The sequence below is a fragment of the Melospiza melodia genome, chromosome 3 (assembly GCF_035770615.1).
Source record: "Melospiza melodia melodia isolate bMelMel2 chromosome 3, bMelMel2.pri, whole genome shotgun sequence".
Lineage (NCBI taxonomy): Eukaryota > Metazoa > Chordata > Aves > Passeriformes > Passerellidae > Melospiza > Melospiza melodia.
In genome coordinates this window covers 29921313-29943018 of record NC_086196.1, presented here as the reverse complement: position 1 = coordinate 29943018, position 21706 = coordinate 29921313, and the positions used below count along the sequence as shown (strand labels likewise).

The 21706-nt window shown below is 41.3% G+C and overlaps 1 protein-coding gene across 5 annotated transcripts in view; it reads right to left on the bottom strand.

The window, feature by feature from the left end:
• The window catches only part of NCOA7 (nuclear receptor coactivator 7), an 80688-nt gene that overhangs the window by 15407 nt on the left and 43575 nt on the right, over positions 1 to 21706 (bottom strand). For 3 of the 5 annotated variants that reach the window (XM_063151112.1, XM_063151113.1, XM_063151114.1), the window contains exons 4-9: positions 8667 to 8746; positions 7766 to 7873; positions 6884 to 6982; positions 5685 to 5810; positions 3300 to 3484; positions 833 to 1899 (exon numbers count right to left, since the gene is read on the bottom strand). In XM_063151112.1, coding sequence (XP_063007182.1) covers positions 833 to 1899; positions 3300 to 3484; positions 5685 to 5810; positions 6884 to 6982; positions 7766 to 7873; positions 8667 to 8746 — 1665 coding nt within the window. The remainder of the gene's footprint in view (positions 1 to 832; positions 1900 to 3299; positions 3485 to 5684; positions 5811 to 6883; positions 6983 to 7765; positions 7874 to 8666; positions 8747 to 21706) is intronic. The other 2 variants (XM_063151116.1, XM_063151115.1) reach the window with 2 other exon arrangements.

Here is a 21706-nt window from a genome sequence, read left to right as displayed (position 1 = left end):
CCACCAGCAGAAACCCTTATGAAAAAAAAAGAAAAAATCATTTTAAGACCAACTATTCTTAAAATAGAGACTTCCACTTTATTCATCCCCCACCACCTCATCTGACTCAAGGGTATGTCCACTGGTTCATTAAATTACCCAGAGAGGAGCATCAATGCTCCAGGACAGACTACTGCTCAGAGGCACTGGGCTGCCATAGAAATGGCTAATATGTGTGCACATGCTCTGAACAGAGATTGCATTCTGGTATCTCCTCTCCTGGAACAGCCTGAATTATTTCTGATAATGCAGTGATCAATCAGGAGAAAACTGATCACTCAGTAGGACTATACATGTATTCCTATTTATCACTTTTTTAAGGGTTTCCATAGCATGAGAGACACCAGGCACATGCAAATATTGTCAAGAATACTTCAGTGCCCCCCTTCACAGCAATGCTCTACTACCTTGGATACTATCGGAAACAAAACTGACAGACTTCAATGAGCCAACATGGTTACCAATACCAACAGTGACAATTCCTAGGCCATGAAGTGTCCCTGCCAATACTGAAACTAGATGACATTTCACTATCCTTCTTAAAGCCAGCAAACAGAAGTACAGATTGTATAAGCAGTGATCACTGAATGTGGAGAGAGCACACAAGCTACTTATCAAACAACAAGCATTGAGAACTTGAAAATAGCAGGTTATATAAAATTGAAATACACAAGGAGTAAAAAAGAGACCAGGTATTACAGAAAGAAGAAATTTAGAGAAGGCTGTCAATTCAAAGGTTACCGTCATAATGCTGTCCAAGTCTCAGAGGAAACAAGGATAACCGTAGACCTACCTTCAATTGGCACTTGAATTTTCTGCAGCAGCCACAGTCTGATTTCTGATTGATTGTCTAACTGTGTTTCTTGACAGGTCTTGTCTACAGCTGGTACTAATGAAGAGTCCACAGACTCTTTCAGATCCTTTTCCTCTGCTGCTGCTGAGCTGATTTCTAATGAAGGTCCTTTCCTTTCAACACAGCAGGAACCAAGCTCCATACTTTTAACTGTATGGACTTCATTAGCCTGGGACTTTGAACAGCTAAGTGTAAGGTCTATGCCAATTGCTTTATTGTTTTCACCTTTCTGGATTTCAGCCTTGTGTAAGTCTTCAGATGACTGAGACCCATTTCCATCTTTATTGAGATAAAATTCAATAAGTTTATCTTTCTCTAGCTCTTTCTTTGTGTCCAATTCAGTCTCCACCTTACCTGTTGGGGTACTGACACATTTGTTTACTTCTGGAATAACATCTTGCTTTTCACACAGCTCTAAGTCTAAGTCAGCTTTAGGTTCAACACTGTCCTTTTTTTCCAAGGAATCAACTGTCAAGTGCTCCTGGACTTCTGTAGTAGGTTTGGTTACCTGCTGCTTAGTTCTCCCCAAGTCCCTGGGGTCAGCCAGCAAGCCTTCCATTACTGAGATTTTCCTGTCCAACCCTCTATCCATACGAGATGATGTCTTTTCCAGGTCAGTGAACTCATCTTCTCCTTTTCCTAGAAGGGATTTTTCTTTGGTTTTGGTATCTGAAGCATTTTTTCCCCTGGAAGGGTCCTTGGTACATGCATCTGCATCAAACTTTTCCAAATGGTCAGTGGCAGTGATGTTGTTGGGAAACTCCAGAGACTTTGATTTGATTGAGCCCGTATTCTCCGATGACTGAAGAACTTCAAAATCAGCAGACTTTTCCTTATCTGAAGGCTTTATCTGTTTGGCACCCAGAGCAACAGATGCATCCCCACTCTGCTGCCTCTTTTCCTTGCTAAGGGATTTGAATTTGCTGAAAGGATTGATATCTTTCTCAGAGGACAGGTCTTCCCATTCTCCTGGCCTGTACAGAGGACAAAGATCCTTTGGTATGTCACTGTCAGGGGAAATGATGGATGTACATACGATGTTAAAAGCAAAATGGAAATGGAAAAAAATATGAAAATAAAAACTAAACATCAAATTAACTTAAACCATGAAAATCATTGAAAAATAACTTTCTCCAAAATAAACATACAGTACTGGAAATAAATTACTTTAAAGACAATGGAGGAAAATGCTGAAAAGTGTAATACCAAAATAAAATGAGTAAAGCACTTGGCAGAATATGCCATGTGGGTGAAGAAATGTAACACATGTAATAAGAACGTGCAAGTCATCAGAAGGTCCATAACAAAAAAACACAGGACATGTATTTAGCTGCTGGAATTTAATTCAAATCCTGTTAATATTGTAATTTCCCATACCTGACAATGAGTCAACATCTACAACCATCCATGCTTCCCTGTCAGTACAATGTATTTTTGAGAAGAAAAAAATCGGGAGATAAGCTGTGTCCTGTTTGAACACATTTACTGCAGAACAGTAACAGGCAACGCAGTTATTAGCTTTCTTCTATTTGTCTCCATTATTCAAACATACTGTTTGAATGCAGGCTTCCCTAAACATTTCTTTTTAAAGCAGGACAATAATAAAATATTTCAAAATGAAAAATTCTGAATAAACGTATCAGCTCTTCATAAAACTTCAGCTCTTTGTTGCTGCTAAAACTCTGAGGAGAATCAGACAAGATCCTCATCACTTAAAAATTACTAAGAAGTTATTAAATATTCCAGAAATGAGTGTACCAAGTATCTGGAAAGTTTTTCTTGAAATGAGAAATTCAATGAATTTCACTGTTCAAACAGGTATTGCCTGTAAGAACAAAATCCTGCTTAGAACAAATAGATAAGAAGTGCCTTGTTTGTGCATAAATGAAAGCAGCCCACCCTAGAAAGTCTATAATGTATTATAGATTATAACTATCAATGCATTTCTGGTTCTGAGATAGAAGTATTCCACAGTATGGTGTTTCTGTAAGTCCTGAAGATGGTAGCTATGGTGGTGTTACCTTCAAAAGTTTCAAATACTCCTCTGAGAACAGTCCTGGTAACACAGTAATGGTCAAAATCTAAACCTCTTCACATCCACTGAAAGGGCCCCAGAGACAGGTCAGTGCCACAGCCGAGTGTGGCATATTACGAATGCTTTTATTAATTACTGCAAAGGAGTCTTTGCACTTGGGTTCTCATGTTTGTCACCCATTTGTGTTTAATGCCGCTTTAGTGTTCTAAAGAGACAGTTGTTCTGAAGAACAACACAAGTGAATCATTCCTTAGCCAGCACTTCACACTGTTGCACTGAAACTCTTCCCCTCCATTCCCCCATTCCCCAGCCCTTTTCCATGACCCTTACTGAAAATCTGCAAATGTAAGTTCAGGGAAGAACACTCCTTACGATGGCAATGCATCTTTAATCTTCATGTGAGAGATGTCATTGTAGAGAGCTATGGAGACAACCTCCTCCATGGGGCAGATGAGCCCATACTCCTCACAGCCATTCTCAATCACCAGAGGATCAGACTTATGTGGGTCAAACATGATATTGTTTGGAGTTACTATCATGACTCCTCCAACGACGCCCTAAAACAGGAGAAGAAAGAGTCAGCACCTCACATGTAATGCACTTATCACTGGGTGCTGGATTTTAGGCTACCATCCTCAAAAGCAAAACCACTTCCCTGCTTCTTTATATTGTGTCGTGTAGTGTTTGATAGCAAAATACTTTGCTTTCCAATACTTTGCATCAAGTCAGACATTATAAGGAGAGAAAAAAAAATTCTTAGTAACATCCAAGTTCCTGGCTGAGGAGGAAGAACATCTGACCTATTCAACTTTCAGTGCTGACTGCTATAAGCTAAAAATGTGATTGTTAATCAATCTCAAAACAGATTAGTGGATTTATTTTTTAAAATCTACATAGCATTTTATTCTGGATGCAGCTACTTTCATTTGATCCATGAATTTACAAGCAACCAACACACTTGCATGCAGTTTTACTCATGGAAAAATCCAGGTTACTATGCCAAGCTAACATCAGAGGTCCCCCTGATCTACTTTCCCAGAGGTACACCCAAAAAGCTTCTCCATACAGGGATCTGGTATGAAGCTTCTTCCCACAGAAGCTAGAAACAACCTAGAAACAGCTCTTATGATTGGTCCAGGCATATTCTGCACAGCTGCAGAGGACTCATTTAATTTTTCAAAATGTGCTCTAGCAATGGATTTGATAAAATGCTGCTGCATCAGCCATTACTCATCATCAATCCATGGCAACTGACCATCTTCCAAGGTTTAGAAGAAGATTGCCACTGTCTCGCTTCTGCACCCTCTCCTCCACATGAAGTACAAAATTCACCAGACTAACTCAGAATCTGTTTGTAAATCATGACATCTGACAAATGAGAGACAGAGATCAACTGGAATGGCCCACACTGCAGGTACTATTAATTATATGAGGTCATCTGCAAGGCAAGCCAAGGAAGGCTCATAAATACACAGGTAAAAGACCACAAGCTTGGTTTGTGGGGCTTTGTTTAAAGCAGTTAAGATATCAAGCTGATGGCTTGGCAGTGGCAAATGAGCACATGAATGCCTGCTCCTTTATAAAGCAAAGTCTATTTGTATTCCCATTCACTTCTCCTGTATGACTCGCTCCTCAAGCTTGGTTTGTGTTTGGATGACAGAATGAAAACAAGTGCAGAGGCTTCTCCCAGAAGTCACAATAGAATACATCAGCAGGATGTACTTCTCACTCAGCCACTGCAGGAAGCCAGGCAATGAGAGATTTCAGCTAAACTGGCGAAGAAGCCATCTCATTTTTGACTGCTCTGGCTGAAAATTACTTTTTTCATCCTGCAGCCATAAATCTGTAATTGGCAATCTGTATCCCCTGCATCTAACAAGCATCACATAGCAAGTGACAGTACTGCCCTAATTTACATGCCAGACATCAGGTAGTCCTCTATTACATTCTACAAAATGCAGACTGTAAAACTGCAGAGCTGATAAATACAGCCTACATCCACTCAATGCAAAAGAAGCCAGAAACCCTAGGTATAAACACATCCATCTTACAAAAGTCAGGGCTAGGGGGAAAAAAATGCTGCAACTACAATGATTAGCATCTCCAGTGTTATAAATTCCAGAGAACTTGAAAACCCAAACACGCAGACAGCTAACTGAAACCAGAGTCAACAGGGACAGATATGTCAAAGTAGGCAGTTCAGGAAGAAGTGTCTTGCAACCTTGAGAAAAGGGCTAAAATACTACCCAAGCTCTGTGCTTCTAAAACACTTGCTGTAATTTAGGATTACAGTCCTGGCCTATGTTACAAGAAACAGAAAGAAAAGACTGTATAATGGAATATTCATTCTTTTATTAGGCTTGCACAACATTCATTAGCAAGTGCAGAAGAAACATAAACATATTTGGAAACGCTGCTCTGGAAACAGTTAAAATTTATCTTCATGTCATAAATGAAATAGACTGGCATGTACTCATTTTATAAAGCTGTTGCTCAATTTGATGGAACTGGACAACTAATCCAGACATGTCTTAACTCTGAAGTGCAGTTCTCTCTGTGTATCTAGCAACATACAAGCAAAAGAACAAAATTATACAGCATATTATCACAGTACCAACAAACGCAACAGTAATAGATAAAGCCAACATCACTTTTACATTCTTTAAAAACATTAAGCAGATTTGACTCCCCCAGTATTCATCTCTCACTTATCCAAAGATAATCTCAAACAATGCCCAAAAATCAGGTTCCACCTACCTTACCATCTGTGAAGTAACGACAATTCATTTTTAAAAATTTGACAACCACAGGCTCATCCTCTTCTGAAGTAGAGGAAAGGACTCTCTCCACTGGTTTGAAAGCCTTTCTTGCCAAATCAGCATCCTTAGAAAAGAAAAAGTTCAGTGCAGAGCAACAGGACAAGAATCATATACTTCTAGATTTTTGAAAACTAAAAGGCCAGGTTTAAACAATTATTTTCTGTTTGCATAAGGAAGAAAAGCAATGGTCATGTATGTAAGTATATATGTACACTTCCTACAGTGTCCTGTATTGAAAAAAAAAAAAACAACAAACCCACCCTTGTAACCTTACAAGAAACTCCATACAAATAACAGGCAAGAAATTAAAAAACATCAAGGCAGGTCAATTCACCAAAATTCAATTACACATCTCAGTAGGAGAGGGCCTGCCCTGACACATCATCTACACTGAAGACCTCTGCTCACAGAGCACTGGTGTGATTCCCCATGCAGATGGCACAGGGGTAAGGTTAAACACAATTATTCACTCCAAGCTTCTCTCGACTTTGGATTAGTGATGTATTTGAAATGACTAATTACTTTCATCTATGACTAATCACTTTCATCTCAGCAGATGTTAAAGATGTTGAAGGCAGCTAAACTGCCTATAGGTACTATCTAAAAATCATCATGGCCAATCACCCTTCTAAAGAAAATGAAAGATCAGCTATGCCAAGACCTTTTACAAAAATTAAATCCAGCAGTCTTGTCTAAAGACAAGTTTGTATATGGGTACCACTACAATTTAACCAGAAAGAAACTGATTGCTCAGACTAAACCAACAGCCTCCCTGTTCAAGGATGCCAGTGCAGGATCAAGGATCTGGACTACAGAGCAGCATAAAAATCTCCAGTAGGAAACACTACATAATGTTTCATATTTAGCTTTCCATTCTTTAAAGATTGTGTACTACACTATTTTAGTAGTTTTGATAGACTTAGGGCCCAACTGAACCTGTAATGCATTTCCACAAGCAGAATTCCCTTAATATGGAGTATTTTTAAGACAATGGTAAATTTTGTAGTACAGCAAACTAATTTAATGCAAGACACTACACACAATGCCTGTAAACTCAAAAAACACAGCCTTGATTCTCAGCTTCAGAATCAGAAAATATTTTGAGAGTTTAAGACCAGTGAAGCATGTCTGACTTACAGGGAGTTTATCATATTCAGCATCTGATGATGAAGGAGAAACAGGAGCACCAGGACTAGAAGACAGCCTCTCAGCACTTGTATCTGGCACAAAGAGAATCTAAATACAAACAGGCATTTCAAAACAGTGAGGCAAAAGCTTTAAAAGGTTATTAACTATGTTATATTAGAAAGACAACACAATACTGATCACTCATATCTGCAATGTACACCTTAAAAACATTCAGAAAAATTAAACTAATTTCCTTATTCCAGCTTTTGTCTGCTGGGTATTCTTAGGCAAGTCACACCATCTCTCTGTGCCTCAGTTTCCTTATCTGCAAATCAAGACACTTCAACCTCTGCATGGCTGTGAAGCAGAAGTAGAGACCTGCTGTTTATGAACCAAGTGTTATTCTCCACACTTGCATTTCCAGTCCCGGAAATTTCAGGATTTAGGACTCTCCTAAAAAGTCTCGCTTCATTTATTTCTCATCTTACAGGAGACTGACTCATACCCAACATAATGGCACAAAGGCATTTCAATTTCTGTCTCTCTCTCTAATTCTTTAATGCATTATAGATTGCATTTATCCAGACTTCCCAATAATCCAACTCCTTCACAACAGCTGTATTATCTTCTTGAGCTTCAGAGTCATCTTTAGGCTATAGTGACAGTACATAAATAACAAGTCAGATATGGCAATTACAAAGATTTCCCATCACACCAATTCCAAGAAATAATCTACTGAGTTTCCCTTTAAGGGAGGGCTTTAAATTAGCATCCATTATCCTTGTATCCAAGTATCTAAAATATACATGTAAGTAGTAAAAAACTTCTAAATACATAGCAAATAGTTATGTTTCAGATATTAAAAAAAACCCAAATAAATAAAAGATTTACCTGGCCTGGCACAATTGTCTGTGTGAAAAGCTTATTGAGCTCCACCAGCTTGTTTGGGGTGACGTTGAACTTTAATGCTATGCTGTTTATGGTGTCCTGATTTCCAGCCTGAAGAAAGAGTTGGTGACTAAGACACCATATTGAACACAGCACCACACATGAACTAAACCCATTTAGCAGACTGTTTGCAGGGATAGACTTGACAGACATCTATTTAATAGCTTAGGTGATAAGCCAGTATCAAAAAAAAAAAAAGGACATAAATATTCTTTCACAATATACAGTAGAAAAAATGTAGAGGTGTTACAGATGTCCCTCTCCTTTTCTCTTAAAACTTTAAAGCAGCACATCTGTATTTACAACTGGTCTGGCAAGGGGTAAGAGGTCATACACTGCAAAGTTCACTACATCTCCAGCAGCGACAGCACGTCAGCATTTCTGCAGCTCCCAGCTGGGACAGCACCTCCCACAGAGGCTCTGCGTGGTAGAGGGGAATGCACTGAGCGACCTGAGGGCTCACACACAGAGCAGAGCTGGCACACTGCTGCCCTGCTCCAGCTTAGAGGAACACATCTCATCCAGCACACATCAGCTGTAGAATGGGAGTATTTTTCAGAATAACAAAACCACTGCTCTATTAGAGATCCATAATGCAGAAGTAAAAATGGAACTGGCAGCTGAAAGAGGCAGAGATCCTGGGTTGAGCAGAGATTCAGGATGTGACCCTAGCTCTCCTCATTATGGTGGTATTTGAATGGTAACAAGAGAAGCAATCCCTATTGAGATAAGTGCAAACTGAGAAGGAATTAGTGCTCACAGTTTTGTGCCACTGCCCCCCTCTCAACCTCAACAACTCCACTTTCAAAAGGCAGGCATGAACATACCACACACCAGCACTTACTATATATTCTATGGTACCATGGGGCTTCTGAGAAACCATCTTCTTCTCTTTCTTTTCATTGCTTTTGTTTTGATTATCATCTAAAGAGAAAAAAAAAATTCAAGTGACTGTCAAGATGGTTACCTTTCAGCAGGTTTTGAAAGAAATCTACATTATGTGCAAACTGCAGCTGTGAAGAAGAACAAGAGGACACATTAAAATACCTATGAGGCCTTAAGATTAAATTGTAAGGCAAGAAAACTTAATGAAGTACAGCAGGTTTAGTAATCATTCAGGAACTCTGCAGGTGTAATGTATATATGATACCATAGCAATACACAACTGCTCCCATGGTTTCTTGGTGATTCCTACACAGTTCAGCTCTGGATACAAGTACTTTATACCATCAGGTGAATATACTCATATCTACTGCCTTGGTACAACCACAACAAATACTGGTTAGTCACCACTTCATAAGTACAATATGTTTAAACACTGCTTTAATCTCTGAAGGTAAAAATGTGCCAAGAGTCCTGCAAAGCATGCATGTATACAGCCAAGTAAGAGAAAGCAGAAAGTTTGTGCAGAATGGTTTTTCTATCAGCTGCAACACACAGAACCCACTACAGCAGCAGAACCCAAACCCTTGCAGGACCCAAAAGGCACTCGTGAGCTGTGAGCACCAGAGCAGGGCAGAGATTTCCAGTTCTTACGACAGCAGTGGGTGAGGAAAGCCAAGGCTCAGGGAGGATGGAGCTGCCCAGCCAGCCCCAGCCCCAGGCTTCCCTCCAAACCCAGAGCCCAGCCCCACGTACCTGGGGGGAGCGAGGGCAGCATGCAGCCCCAGCTCCAGGAGTGGGGATGGGGTGCCAGGAGGCAATTCATGGCTCTCCCTGCCTCACTGCCCCCAAGCCCTCAGAAAGCTCCCACTGCCTCCAGCAGGATGCTGCAGCCTGGATGAAGCGGGGAGAGCCAAGAAGACCAGGCAAGGCTGGGCCCAGCAAAACCAGCAGCCGGGACCAGGAGCAGGGACACGCTGTCCAGGGTGAACTCCTCCTGTGGTCCAAGCCAGCAGCTCTGGAAGATCAGGGAGGAAAGGACTGGAAATGGCAGCGCAGGGCTTCTGACTTGCATTCAGGCTTTGCTGCAACCTTTGCTATTTCCAGGGAGTAAGAGGCCGATAGTAAAAGGAAGGGCGAGGACTCGCCTGCCACACTGTAATGTACACAAGAAACAAGGAGGGGCCCAGTGTGCAGGACTGAGCCTTCTGCTGGCCCATGGCCACAGCAAGATGAATGCTGTGGGGCTGCCTTAGTGTGGGGCTGCTCCCTCTGTCAGGAGAGACTCACACCTGGACATGCCTCCAGGTGTTACTGCTGGCATATCCCACCCACCAGCTGCCAGGGATGCATCATGAGAAGTGCACTGGTTAGAGACACTGCAATAAGGCAAAAGAGGCAGGAAGCCTCTTTGGTGTAGAAACCAAACTCAGTTTAAGTACGTGCATATGGTGTACATGGCATGAAGGACAGCGGGAGGAACGGGAAGATCAGGATGATGCTGGCTTTTCCCTGACAGCATTTTGAAACACAGCATCACTCAATGATCTCAGACATTTCACCTCAGAGACTGGACACCCATATTGAAACTTTTTTAATTAGCTTTCTTACTGTGTTTTTCTGGCCATTTGTGTTTTCACCATTGTCACACCACCTTCTGCTGATCTAAGTGGAAGTGTGTGGAAAAACAGGTAATGGCAGCATCAGCAGGGCAGAGTATTAAACCATCCGAAACACAATGACAACATGACAAACAAAAAATCTGACAAATACTGGATGTTTTCTTTATCCATTACTTGCATAAAACTGCCAATATAGCACAATCCTGCCTGAAGAAACCCTGCCAACTACTGAGTTCACACTGTTTTGTGCTACCAGGAGAAACCACTTCAACTAGTCCAGGATAACTGTAATTACAACTACATATCACACATGAAGGCAAACTACCTGAACTTTTTGTGACCTTTCCCTGGAGAAAGACAAGAAAGGTAGATCTTTCAGCTAGACTTGTTCTAGGTGAAAAAAGCAGACAAGTTTTCAGATCTTTTACCCTTACTTATCTCTGAAACAGTACACAAGGTAGGAAACAGTTAAGAGCAACAATCTCACAGTAACTAGACACATACCAGTAAAACCCTGGAAGAGTTGGAATAAAAATAAAAGTAGGCCAGAGAGACGTAGAGAGAGAAAGAGATTTTGCACCTGCTGAATGGGAAAAAGTTTAAGTCTGCATGTAGATGGCAGGAATAACAATATGCAATAAAAGCAGTTTCTCTGAAGAGCTTATATTTGCTATGAGCTGAACATTTTTTGTTTCAAAGTTTTGTGTTTAAAAATGGAGAGCTGACCACAACAGCAACCACTATGCCCCTGTGGCACAAAAAGACCATAAAACAGCAATACAGACAACTTTCTCCCCTGCAGCTTCCTACCTGGGAGGCAGGACACCTCTGTCTCACCCTGTGAAATATCAGTATTTTCCAGGTCCTCCTAATTGCATTGCCTACTAGGTTTGGAGATAAGAAATACTATCCAGGAAAAGGCTATAACCTGTATAACATTTACATTACCTATATATACTGTATTCACAGGAGACATGTAATATGCTCTAGTTCTTGGCTGACAGGACTGTGAACCTGTTTGTTTAGTAGGATCCTGAACACAAGTGTAGTACAATTGAGAACTAAGCAGGCACACATAGTTAAAAACCTAACTGCAGGACAAGAAAAAGAGAAGTTTGAAAGGCAAGCTGAGTTTAGATTAAAGAAGATACTGTGCTTTTTTGTCAATAAATGTTAATAAATCCTAAATAAGTTGAACAGTTAGGCAATTTTCTTTCACACCTATGTGCAAGAATACATGTTGTATAGTCTATTTAGCTGCAGGCTAAAAGAAGTCAGTCACAGTCTGTGAATTTATTTGTCTCCTGAAACAAAATCTGACATTTTGTGTTTGGATACTTTTTTCTTCTACCCCCTACTGCTCCCTGTTTTTTTTTTTCTGTCCCAGTAACAAAGGGTTGAGAACACTGTCCATACATTATGCCTAACTACTAGACAGGCCTGGGCAATTCAAAATAACATCCTAATTACTTGAATACTGTGAATTCTTAACTAGCCTATGTTTTTAATTGTGCATATAAAGATTTAAAATAATGAATTAAAAATTCAGACCTCCAGAAGAAAAGACTGCAATGAATCCCATTAAACCTGACAGAACTGCTAAGCCCACATACCCTCATGTGCTGAGGCCAAGGTCACAAAATCGTGCTCAAGATGAATGGTTCACAGCAGAGTGACTGGCAAGCCAGCCAAAGCAGCACACTTAATTTACTTAAACACACGCAATATACTGTCTCTCCAGTTCCCCTGATCTTTTCCCATTTCTCCTCCAGGAAGCCAAATGTTTTCTGACATGATCTGAAGGCAGGCAGCTCTTGTATAGCCACAGAGGCACCCAGAGCACACGCAGGCATGATGTAAGCCTCAGGAACCACGTTTCTTTCAGTCAGAACTCCATAAAGAACTTCACAGGCTTTAAACAACTGCCTTTGGCTACTTTTTGAACTTGAACACTTGCTTAGTGGTGAAATGACTCACGGTTCTGAGTCCCAAATTTTCCTACACTGCTGTATGCTGGAGATGGGATTGCACACCATGAGAAGTGACTAGGTGTTAATGCAAATTGGATCACACCACATTTTTAGGCAAAAGGCAGAGTGGGTGGACTGAACCTCTCTGTGGTTTTGGGAAACTTGGAAATCGAGAATTATGTAAAAATAGTAAAATAATAAGCAGGGAGAAGAAGAATGCCAAGTGAGAACAGGCAAGAAAATACAGGCTTACTGAAAACAGACAGGTCTAGAATGGGAATTTTTCTGCCTGTAATGATATATTTGCATCTCAGTTTCCTAGCAGACTCTTGACATTTCATTTAGCAGTGTTACAGGAAACCTTAGAAAAAAGAGCTACCTAAGAGTAATTTGGAAACCAGCTATGGAAGGAGTATGATAAAGAGGTCAATCAGTTTATCACCCAGAAGACCTTGACGCATGATAGGAGAATTACACCTCTGCAACTGTGTAAATAGCTCTGTAAGTAGATAGAACAGGTCAAGGAGCTTCAGGAGTCTCCTGGGCTGCCCAGATGGAGCACGGGCCATCCCCATGCAGGATGATGCCATCAGCACTGCTGCTGCCCAGCCCCGATGAGTGTGAGGTGAGGCAGTGCTGGCAGTGACAGCTGAACCCGCCGGGCAGCTCCTGAGCCACCGCCAGCCCCACGTCTGGCACTGCTGGCAGGAATGCCCAAGCAAACAGGGGACACAGGACTGACCGCTTTCCACACCTGGAAAACAAACTCAGCAGCCTGAGAGGACAGAGGCAATGGCACACTTGGTGCAAAAGTCCATTTTACTCATTAATTTGTCTTACCAAAGATTTAGGCCGCCTGTCAGTAGGGAAATCTTTCCCTTGATTAGCCCCAAAATCCCAGATTTCCCAGAGTAACACCATTCACTGAGCTGTTCTGCTCTTTCAAGAGCTCCACACCACTTCTATGCCAATGAACCCCACGCTAACATGTGCTCATAAAGCAGTGCTTCCCTTCTTGTACCTCATACTTGCCTGAACATCCTAATTAATGCTATTTTAAGGGTGAAAAAACAGTCATTATTCACCTTCTGCATACCACTCATGATGTCACAGATTTCCAGCATCTTTTCTCAGTTACTTAACTTTTTCCAAGTGACTAATACTGCGATACTTTGGACTCCCCTATTTCTCTGATCACACAGGATGCCCTTTTTGCTAGTTTTTCTTCTCCTACTACCTCCTTTTTGAGTTGGAGGAAGTAAAACCAAACACAGGTTTTAAGCTATGAGAAAACCAATAATATGTGATGGTGACAGAAAAGAGGGTTTCCTTAAGCATGTATGATACTAGTAATTTTTCCATATCATATACAAATAATTTTTCCATGCTGTTCAGTATGTCACTGCTGTTTCAGGACACTCCAGTCCAGTCCCACATCTCTATTACAGATTTGTTAGAAGCAATAAAATTATATTACTATAGTCTAGCCAAGCACCAGGACAAAGGAGTGAAAACTTACAGGTAGCTTAAAAGAATCTGAAACACAATAAATTCAGGGGAGAGCAGTTATCCCTCAGAGTAACCTAATCAGGGTAGTGATAAGAAATTAAGCAAACAAAGCTTCCTGGGTAGCTTCCTTATCAATGAATGAGGCCTGATACCAATTATGGTGACAGAGATGGAATACAGTATCACTTAAGTGACTCTACACACAGAGATCTCAAGAATATGAAAGACCTATTTGGGATGATAGAGGGGGAAGACAAATCAGTTTATCTAAGCAATTCTTTCCATTCCTTCTCCCCTGAGATTTTAATAACTTTCAGCAATTCTGCTATGCACCAATTTGTGCACAGAATGATGTAATTGTGATTTAAAACATCTTTCTGGCTTTTCTCATGACTCTCAAAGTGATGAACTGAACAGCATTCACATTAAAATTACTAGTTTTAAATAAAAAAAAAATCTTTCTTTTAGCTCCTGTCAAGCGTGGGTGAACCCCACCACCACAGGGGCCAGATTCCTGGTTTGGGACACCTTCCACCCACTCTGATGTTTCAGCTGCAGCCTCAGAAAAGAGACCCAGCCCCTGCTTCAGCCAGCTGCAGCAGTTAGGGGGCAGGCATATAAAAAAGTTTTTTAGCCATTTTATCAGACCTATCTCCCTGAAGAAAACCAGCAAGTTAGGCAGACACATTCCCTACCCAGATTTGGGTAGTGTACTGCTACCATGTTAAATGAGAAACAAAAAAATCCCAACACATTCTCACCAATTCAGCTGTCTGCTTTTCTTTTCTGCTTCCTGCTTTCCCCAATCTCCTGAAAAGCCCTCACCTTATTTCTGCATATTTTTACTCTACTGAATCCTATCAGTTGGTTTTCTCCTTTGCTGCTGTTGAAGTCACATGAAACAAAAGGGCAGCTGTCACCTACCACGATCACACTTGTGCTCCTTCATCAGTGGGACTTCTCCTGATACAGGAACATAGCAATTCCCTGAGCAGCACAAATCCAGACACATGACCCTGAAATAGCCATGCCTTGAACAACTTTTCTCCACTCTCAATAAAAACTGACTGTCCACTAATTATTTTCCAAGCAATTCTTTCAAAGGAGTAAAGAGATCACCAGAAATTACTGAGCCTCAAGGGAAAATGACAATCAGTTCAAAGAAGTGATAAAAAGAGTAGTAACTCCTTCTGCTATTAGGCATTTTTAGGCACACTTCAGTCAAAATTTTACTACTGATATTCATGCAATATTCACATACTGCAGCTTCTACACAAAAAACTGCAAATATTTAAGGAACTTAATTTTCCTCTTTATTTACTTCATCCCCAAGAAAGGGCTTTAGCTCCTTTGTGGTCTGACAGCATTACTTGTGAATCCTATTCAGGAACACGTCAGCATCTAAACACATCTTTCACTAAAGTATCGCCATAAAATTTCTGGCTATCCACTACATTAGGTATTTAAGGACAACACAGAGCGAGGAAAATTAACCTGTCAACAAAGTAGGACTGAGGGAAGGAACACTTAGGTATCACAAGAGAAAATATAGACATTTTAGAAAACGGTTAACACTACACATGCTGGCTTTCTTCATTTACTTTGCTGCTTGAACACAGCATAGCTTGCCTGGGAAGGAAGGCTATGCCATGTAAGTCAACCAGGACAGAGTCTCCTAAAATCAAGCAAGGTACTGTCCTGTCGACTGAATGGTATTTACAAGGTCAGAGGCTAAAAATAGAGATGAAAATCACAAAGATTCTAAAGATACAGGACACATGCTCTCTTTTTGCATCTGGAGATGACACCAGCATCTGATGTGCTGCTGACTGTCATCACTTCATCAGGCAGATGCTCAGAAGCCATAGAATAGAGCAACTCAGTTTATACAAGCTGCTGCTGGATCCCAAGCATGACCCAACAAGTTGCAACAGAGATGTCGCAACAGACTGAGAAGATATCAGGAAATGTCAGTAGAGAAGGCTGGGAGTGAGGACGTTACAATCAAAAAAATCTGGCTTAACTTTGTATTATTATTTAAACGCACATGAAGAGAGTGCTGCTTTTCAGAGCATTTATAGTCACTTTCAACAGTGCATTTCAAGCACAATATGGGAACTTGGTGGAGAAGAGAAATTAAAAGCCTGCCTTGAGGATTCCATGCCTCAGTTATGCAGACACCCTAAAAACGACTGCCTCTGCCTCTGCTTGGAGACCAAGATTTGCAACATGATTTCAAATGCACTATATTGTGCTTTTTACATACTTGGCTTATGAATATTCCTGTCTTGGAGAAGAATGTCTGAAACCAAAATGAGAGTATTCTGCCTATTCCCTGGGGGCAGAAATCCCAAGAGAGCTACGGTGAGTCAGCGGGCAGGGGAGAGAGCTGACACACATGGGTGCTGCAGAGCACTGCTCCGCAGGCACTCACGGTGCAGACTCTGAAGCCTGGGTAGGGCAAGAGGCAAAGGATGCAATCTGCCTGCTTGACAGCCCTCCAGGAAACATGGAAGAGAAAGACCTGTGAAAGTCCAACTCTTTATCCCAGCACAGGGCACACCACTGAAGAGCTGCTTGCGCCTTGCAGGTACTCAAGGCTAACTCCACAGGGCACCCGTGCTCAGCAAGCACAAAACTCAGCAGGCAGCTGGCACAACCTAGAAAAGCCAGACTACCCCAGGCATGATGAGCCAGTGGATCCTGGAAGTGATGAACTTGCTAACCACAAAGACTTATTTCCCTTCATTATCCCTGGCAGAAATATGACAACTCTCTTTATTAATTCTCCTGACACACTTCCTTTTCACCTCCTGCACACACACACCTGTCACAGCCTCACCCTGGGCTATGGGACCAACTGCTCCACAGCCTTCCTCTCTTCCTCTGGGACCACTTTTCAGAGATGTTAAGTGCATTTGAGTTTAAATATAATTAAGAACTTAAGTGCTCCCTCTTTCTGAAAACTCATGCCTTGGGAAAACAGGCAGCCCTTGGAAACACACCTGGGTCTTTCAGCAGTGAGATCAGTTTTAGCTAACTAAACACCAGCCTGTCATTCCACAGCCTGACCTTTCCAGAATAGATCACAAGATGTCATTGACTGACAAGATGTCAATCTTACTTTAAGTAATTGCTGTAGTGCAATGTAACTTTGTAAAATAGCAAATCCTGATATTTTTTCATCCAGGACAGAAACATCACTTTTTAATTTTCTGCCTCGATAATTTATGCCACTGTTAAAAAGGTATCCCTGATTTCTAATCTCCACTTGTTTCTCTCTATGTCCTGGTCTGCTGAGCCCATCAAAGCTCTTTGCTATGATATTTCAATTACACAATTAATTTAGGATAAGGGTCTTGGGTTTTTTCTCCCTCAAGAAGAGTTATAGCCAAGGTAGTCTCTCACAACTCCCTCTAGTCTCCAACATTTTCCTTCTTCCCTGAGCTGTGCTGAACAGAACTCACAGTAAAACAAGTCATAGAACCTGAATTAAGAGTAAAAACATCCCCTGTTCCAGTATCCTGGGTCCTGGAGGTCCAGAGAAGGCTAACAAGGACAAGCAAAGCTTGTACGGCTTACTGCTGTATTAAACAACTTAAGACAACACTGAGTAGTCCACTTTGTAAATCAGTTGGATCACTTAGAATAGAAAGTACTTTACTACATGAATAGGGCTGACTAAATCAAGCCCCCAGAAATTAGAGCTGATTACAGTTAGCTAGCTACAAGCAATATTTTATAAGGATTTTCTCTTTTATTTTTTAATTCTTTCTTCTTTTATGAGTAGCACCAGAATTAGGTCCTCAACTGCATCTTACTGTTCTGCACCAAGTAATACAAAAGACAAAACCAGGACTCGTAAGCAGAAGGAAATTTCCATTTTTAACTCAATAAGTATTGAAAAGTCCACTTCAGATTAAGCCTGCTTAGCAGATGACCTAACGTTGCAACGCACATTGCAATGTGCATTCAGGAAGTATCCCACCATTTCATTACATTTAATTCTCTATACATTTTCAACGCATTGCAAGCAACTTTCATCTTTGAAACAAAGTACCTCTGGTATCATGGGAGCTGCCTCTGCTGTTTTTGTGCCAGTCACGGCCAGTCTCACCACATAATGCATAAGGAAAATTGTTATGCCCTCTCTGCTTTGCTTACTAAAATTTGTTCTTGGTCATTTATCCAGAACATTCAGAGGCTTGGTAACTGCACACACACTGCACTGCTCCTCCATCACTCCCTGCTAAGGGATGCCAGGGAGGAAAAGTAAATAAAAGGCATCCGCTTTCTGCCTCCAGGGAGATACTCTGGCACCTCCTGCTCAATGTGTGATATACTCTCTCATTAAATGGACATACACTACTTTCCTTCTCATGGTGTTTAGGAATCCTGCTTGCTTTGATGTAAATCAGAGCTACACTAAGAGGGGGTTTTGTTACTCTCACCTCCCACTCCTGCAGAAAATGAACACCCTGCAATGAATGGGAAAGGATGGCTTTATGATAACAGAGCAGAATGATAAGCTAGTCAGCTGGATTTTATGTTGTTAACAAAAGTAACTCTGTGATATGGGACGAACTCCCTAAATCAAACTTTTCTTTATGGCATATTCTTTAATGGAGACCAATTCCTCACATATGTTGCCTGCTTAGGTTTTCAAGCAAAATCAGTGGAATCTAGGAATATTATGCACATCTGATATAAAGACACATTATATCACGCTGGAATAAATACATGGATGAAATTCGGTGTTGTTTTTGACCACTGTTACACTGCTTGCTTTCACAAGCTCACACTTTTACCTGCCTCAGTGTCTTCAGTGGCAAAACACAAATGCTTTCATCCAGTTCAGCAACTCGTGACAGGAAGTTGTGGTTTCCTAATCTGTCAATAAAACAGGCTTCCCAGAGATAGCACGTCAAAACCAAGAAGCCAAGCTGCAAAAGTAGGTCAGCTGGGTTATCCCAAGAAGAAGGGGAGAGCATCCTGGGGCCCAAGTACAGCAACCACTGTACTGTGCCAGACAGACAAATCCCCCAGAAGTCTGAACGCTGTTTACAGCAGCAACAACAGCAGAAAGAGTCAGACAAAGTTACAAAGCAGACTGCCACATAAGCCAAAAGATTATAAAAGTATAGAGAAAGGATTGTTGTTTTCATTGATCTTCAGGAAAAACAACATGCAGTATTAGTATCTCTTTTGCCTGAGAGCAAAAGAGCAAGGGCTGTATCTGCAAGGCAGTGTCTTACAGGATGAGATTTGGAGACTGAATGTTGCAAATTATTACAGAACTACAGACCCACTGAAGAACAGTGCAAGTGCTAAGAGAAAAGGAAGCTATGAGACTACACTGGAGAAACTTTCTAGCAGTAGGACCTATGCAGCCACTTAGCAGTGCCTCAAGGGAAATATCATTCCCGTATACCATCAGGTTATTTGTACAGAGTAAGCCGATGTGCTGCACTGAACAGTCTTGGCTGCGAGAGGGATGCTGCAAGATCCCTTCCTAGAGGATGCCCCAGTCGCACCGCCTCCTTCCTCCTCCCTCCTCCTCCTCGGCCCGGCAGCGCCACCCGCCGGCTGCCGGCGTTAACACAACGCCACACCTGCATGCGGGACAGGAGCTCCCGGCTGCGCTGCCGGGCTTCCACCTTCCCCAAACAATCCAAGCCTTTTAACCACCCAACCCGAACCCTTCCCCAGATAATCCAAGCCTTTTAACCACTGTCTCTTGTACGAAGCTTGCCAGGGATAACCAAGTTCTGCACAGCCTTCAGAAGCTGTGCTAGTTCTTCCACCAGAGAAGAGGAATTTACTGAGTCAACAAAATCCCCCTGACAACATTGATGCCTGCAGGAATCTATTAAAAAGCTATTAAAATCTATTAAAAAGCTCAGCATTCAAAGTGAGAGTCAGGATGGCACTGCATTTGCAAATTCAAAAAGGCAAACACATTCACGAGCCTCTAATGAAGGGATTGTGGTGTGCAAGGAACAAGTTATAATGAGATGTTACCTTCCTTCCCCCAACTTTTAGAACAAAAATGAAAGAAGGATTTATTGTCCTGTAAAATATGAAAGGAATATTATTCAGAGGACAGTGGTCTTCATTCTGTTAGACTGACAGACACAAGCCCTCTGGACTCAAATCATCTAATGACAGAACCTCCATTAATCCACAAAGCCTGGTTGTATCATGGCAATATGCAAGGCTGTTGCTACATTTAATAAATTTTCCTTCTGAGTAAAGTTAAACATTTTGATAAAGTGCAGAAAGCATTTAAGGAGAAAAGAAGTAATTACTGTGTCAGATTTTCATAAAGTTATAATTATAGAGCTGTTTAAGTTGAAAGGGACCTTAAAGATCATCTAGCTCCAACCCCCCTACCATGTTCTAGACATTAGTCAAAGCTGGCTAGTTGGGCAGGAACAGACTCCAAAAGTCCCAAACCCTTCAGAAAACATAAATAGAAAAATGGTTAACAGAGAGACAGTGCATGCTTTTTAGTCAGAACACTTCCAAAACATCAATAATGGGACAAGTCAGAGGGGAAAAAAAGAAGGGAAGGGGGGATAGGGAAATGAGACATATATATCCCTGATATTAAATAATTGAGGTATATGTATCCCTGACATTAAATACCTTGAGGTACATGTATCCCTGACATTAAATAATTAAGATGCACATATATACATGGATAATCCCTCTCAGACACTTTCATATGAAAGCATATCAACAATGAAAAGATAAAGTCTTTACAGATTAGTCAGTGCCTTCCCACCACTGCAGCTGACACATCTTCCAGCAGAGAACTGCTGAATGTACACCTGACAGAACTCAGCTGAGCAAGACAGATGGATTTGACCTCTGCCACGCCATGTGCAGCTAAAAGGCAAACTACTTATACAAGTCCAGTTCTTTCAGATTGCTGTGGGTGCGCAGACAGCTCTCAGAAACTACTCAGGATGTTGGCAAAGGTGGCAGCTTTCTGGAGAGCAGCAGTGACAAACAGCTGAGCAGGTAACCCTGTGAGCTACAGCTGCAGTGGGTGAAGGCAGTGTAAGCCCTGTAGTCCAGTGCCATGGCAACTAACAATTCTACTGAAAAGACTTCATTTTGAAACCTGCACATGGAGCCACGGCACTTGTTTCACAATCAACTCTTTTCTGCCTCTATTTACACTTTCACTTCTGCAATTTGGTGCTCCAGCTGGGTAAAAGCCTTTAGGCACAACTGGAAAGAAGGCATTTACACAAGGAGGAAGTTTTTATCTCTCTGGATTTTGCCAGTTGAGTCTGTGCTCAGCTCAACAACAGCATTAAATTATTTCTCAACAGAAATTCTGTATTTCTGCAGAACCCAGAAACTCTGCACACCTACATGATGATAAGTAGCATTTCAAGTCACCCTGTAATGATGCCAATCCACGTGAAACCAGGGAACGCTTACGAAACAGACATAAGTACAACCTGAGTTTGTGCTGGCTGCTGGATCACAAGTAAAAGACAGCTCAAAGACATCAAAGACACCTTTACATTCTCCTTAGCTAGCACTGCTGCATTCTTCAGAGACAGAGAGTGATCCCATTGCCCCCATCTCACCACACCAAATGCCAAATGTTGCAGAATTTTTAAATTTAATTCCTGAAAAACTTGAGAAAAAAAATCAGCTACCTCACAAACACCTAAATTACCCTAGATACAAAGAAACAAGTGCTTCTAGAAGAAGCACTTTACTAGGAATGTAGCAGAAGCTTATATTTTGGTGTGTTTGGGGTTTTTTATATCAGCATACTACCAAAGCAGAAAGAATTTACGGGTTTGTTCATGAACAGTTCGACAGTTTTCCTTTTACAGATCTTATTTGCAGAACAGTGCAGTCAGAACTTCAGACAG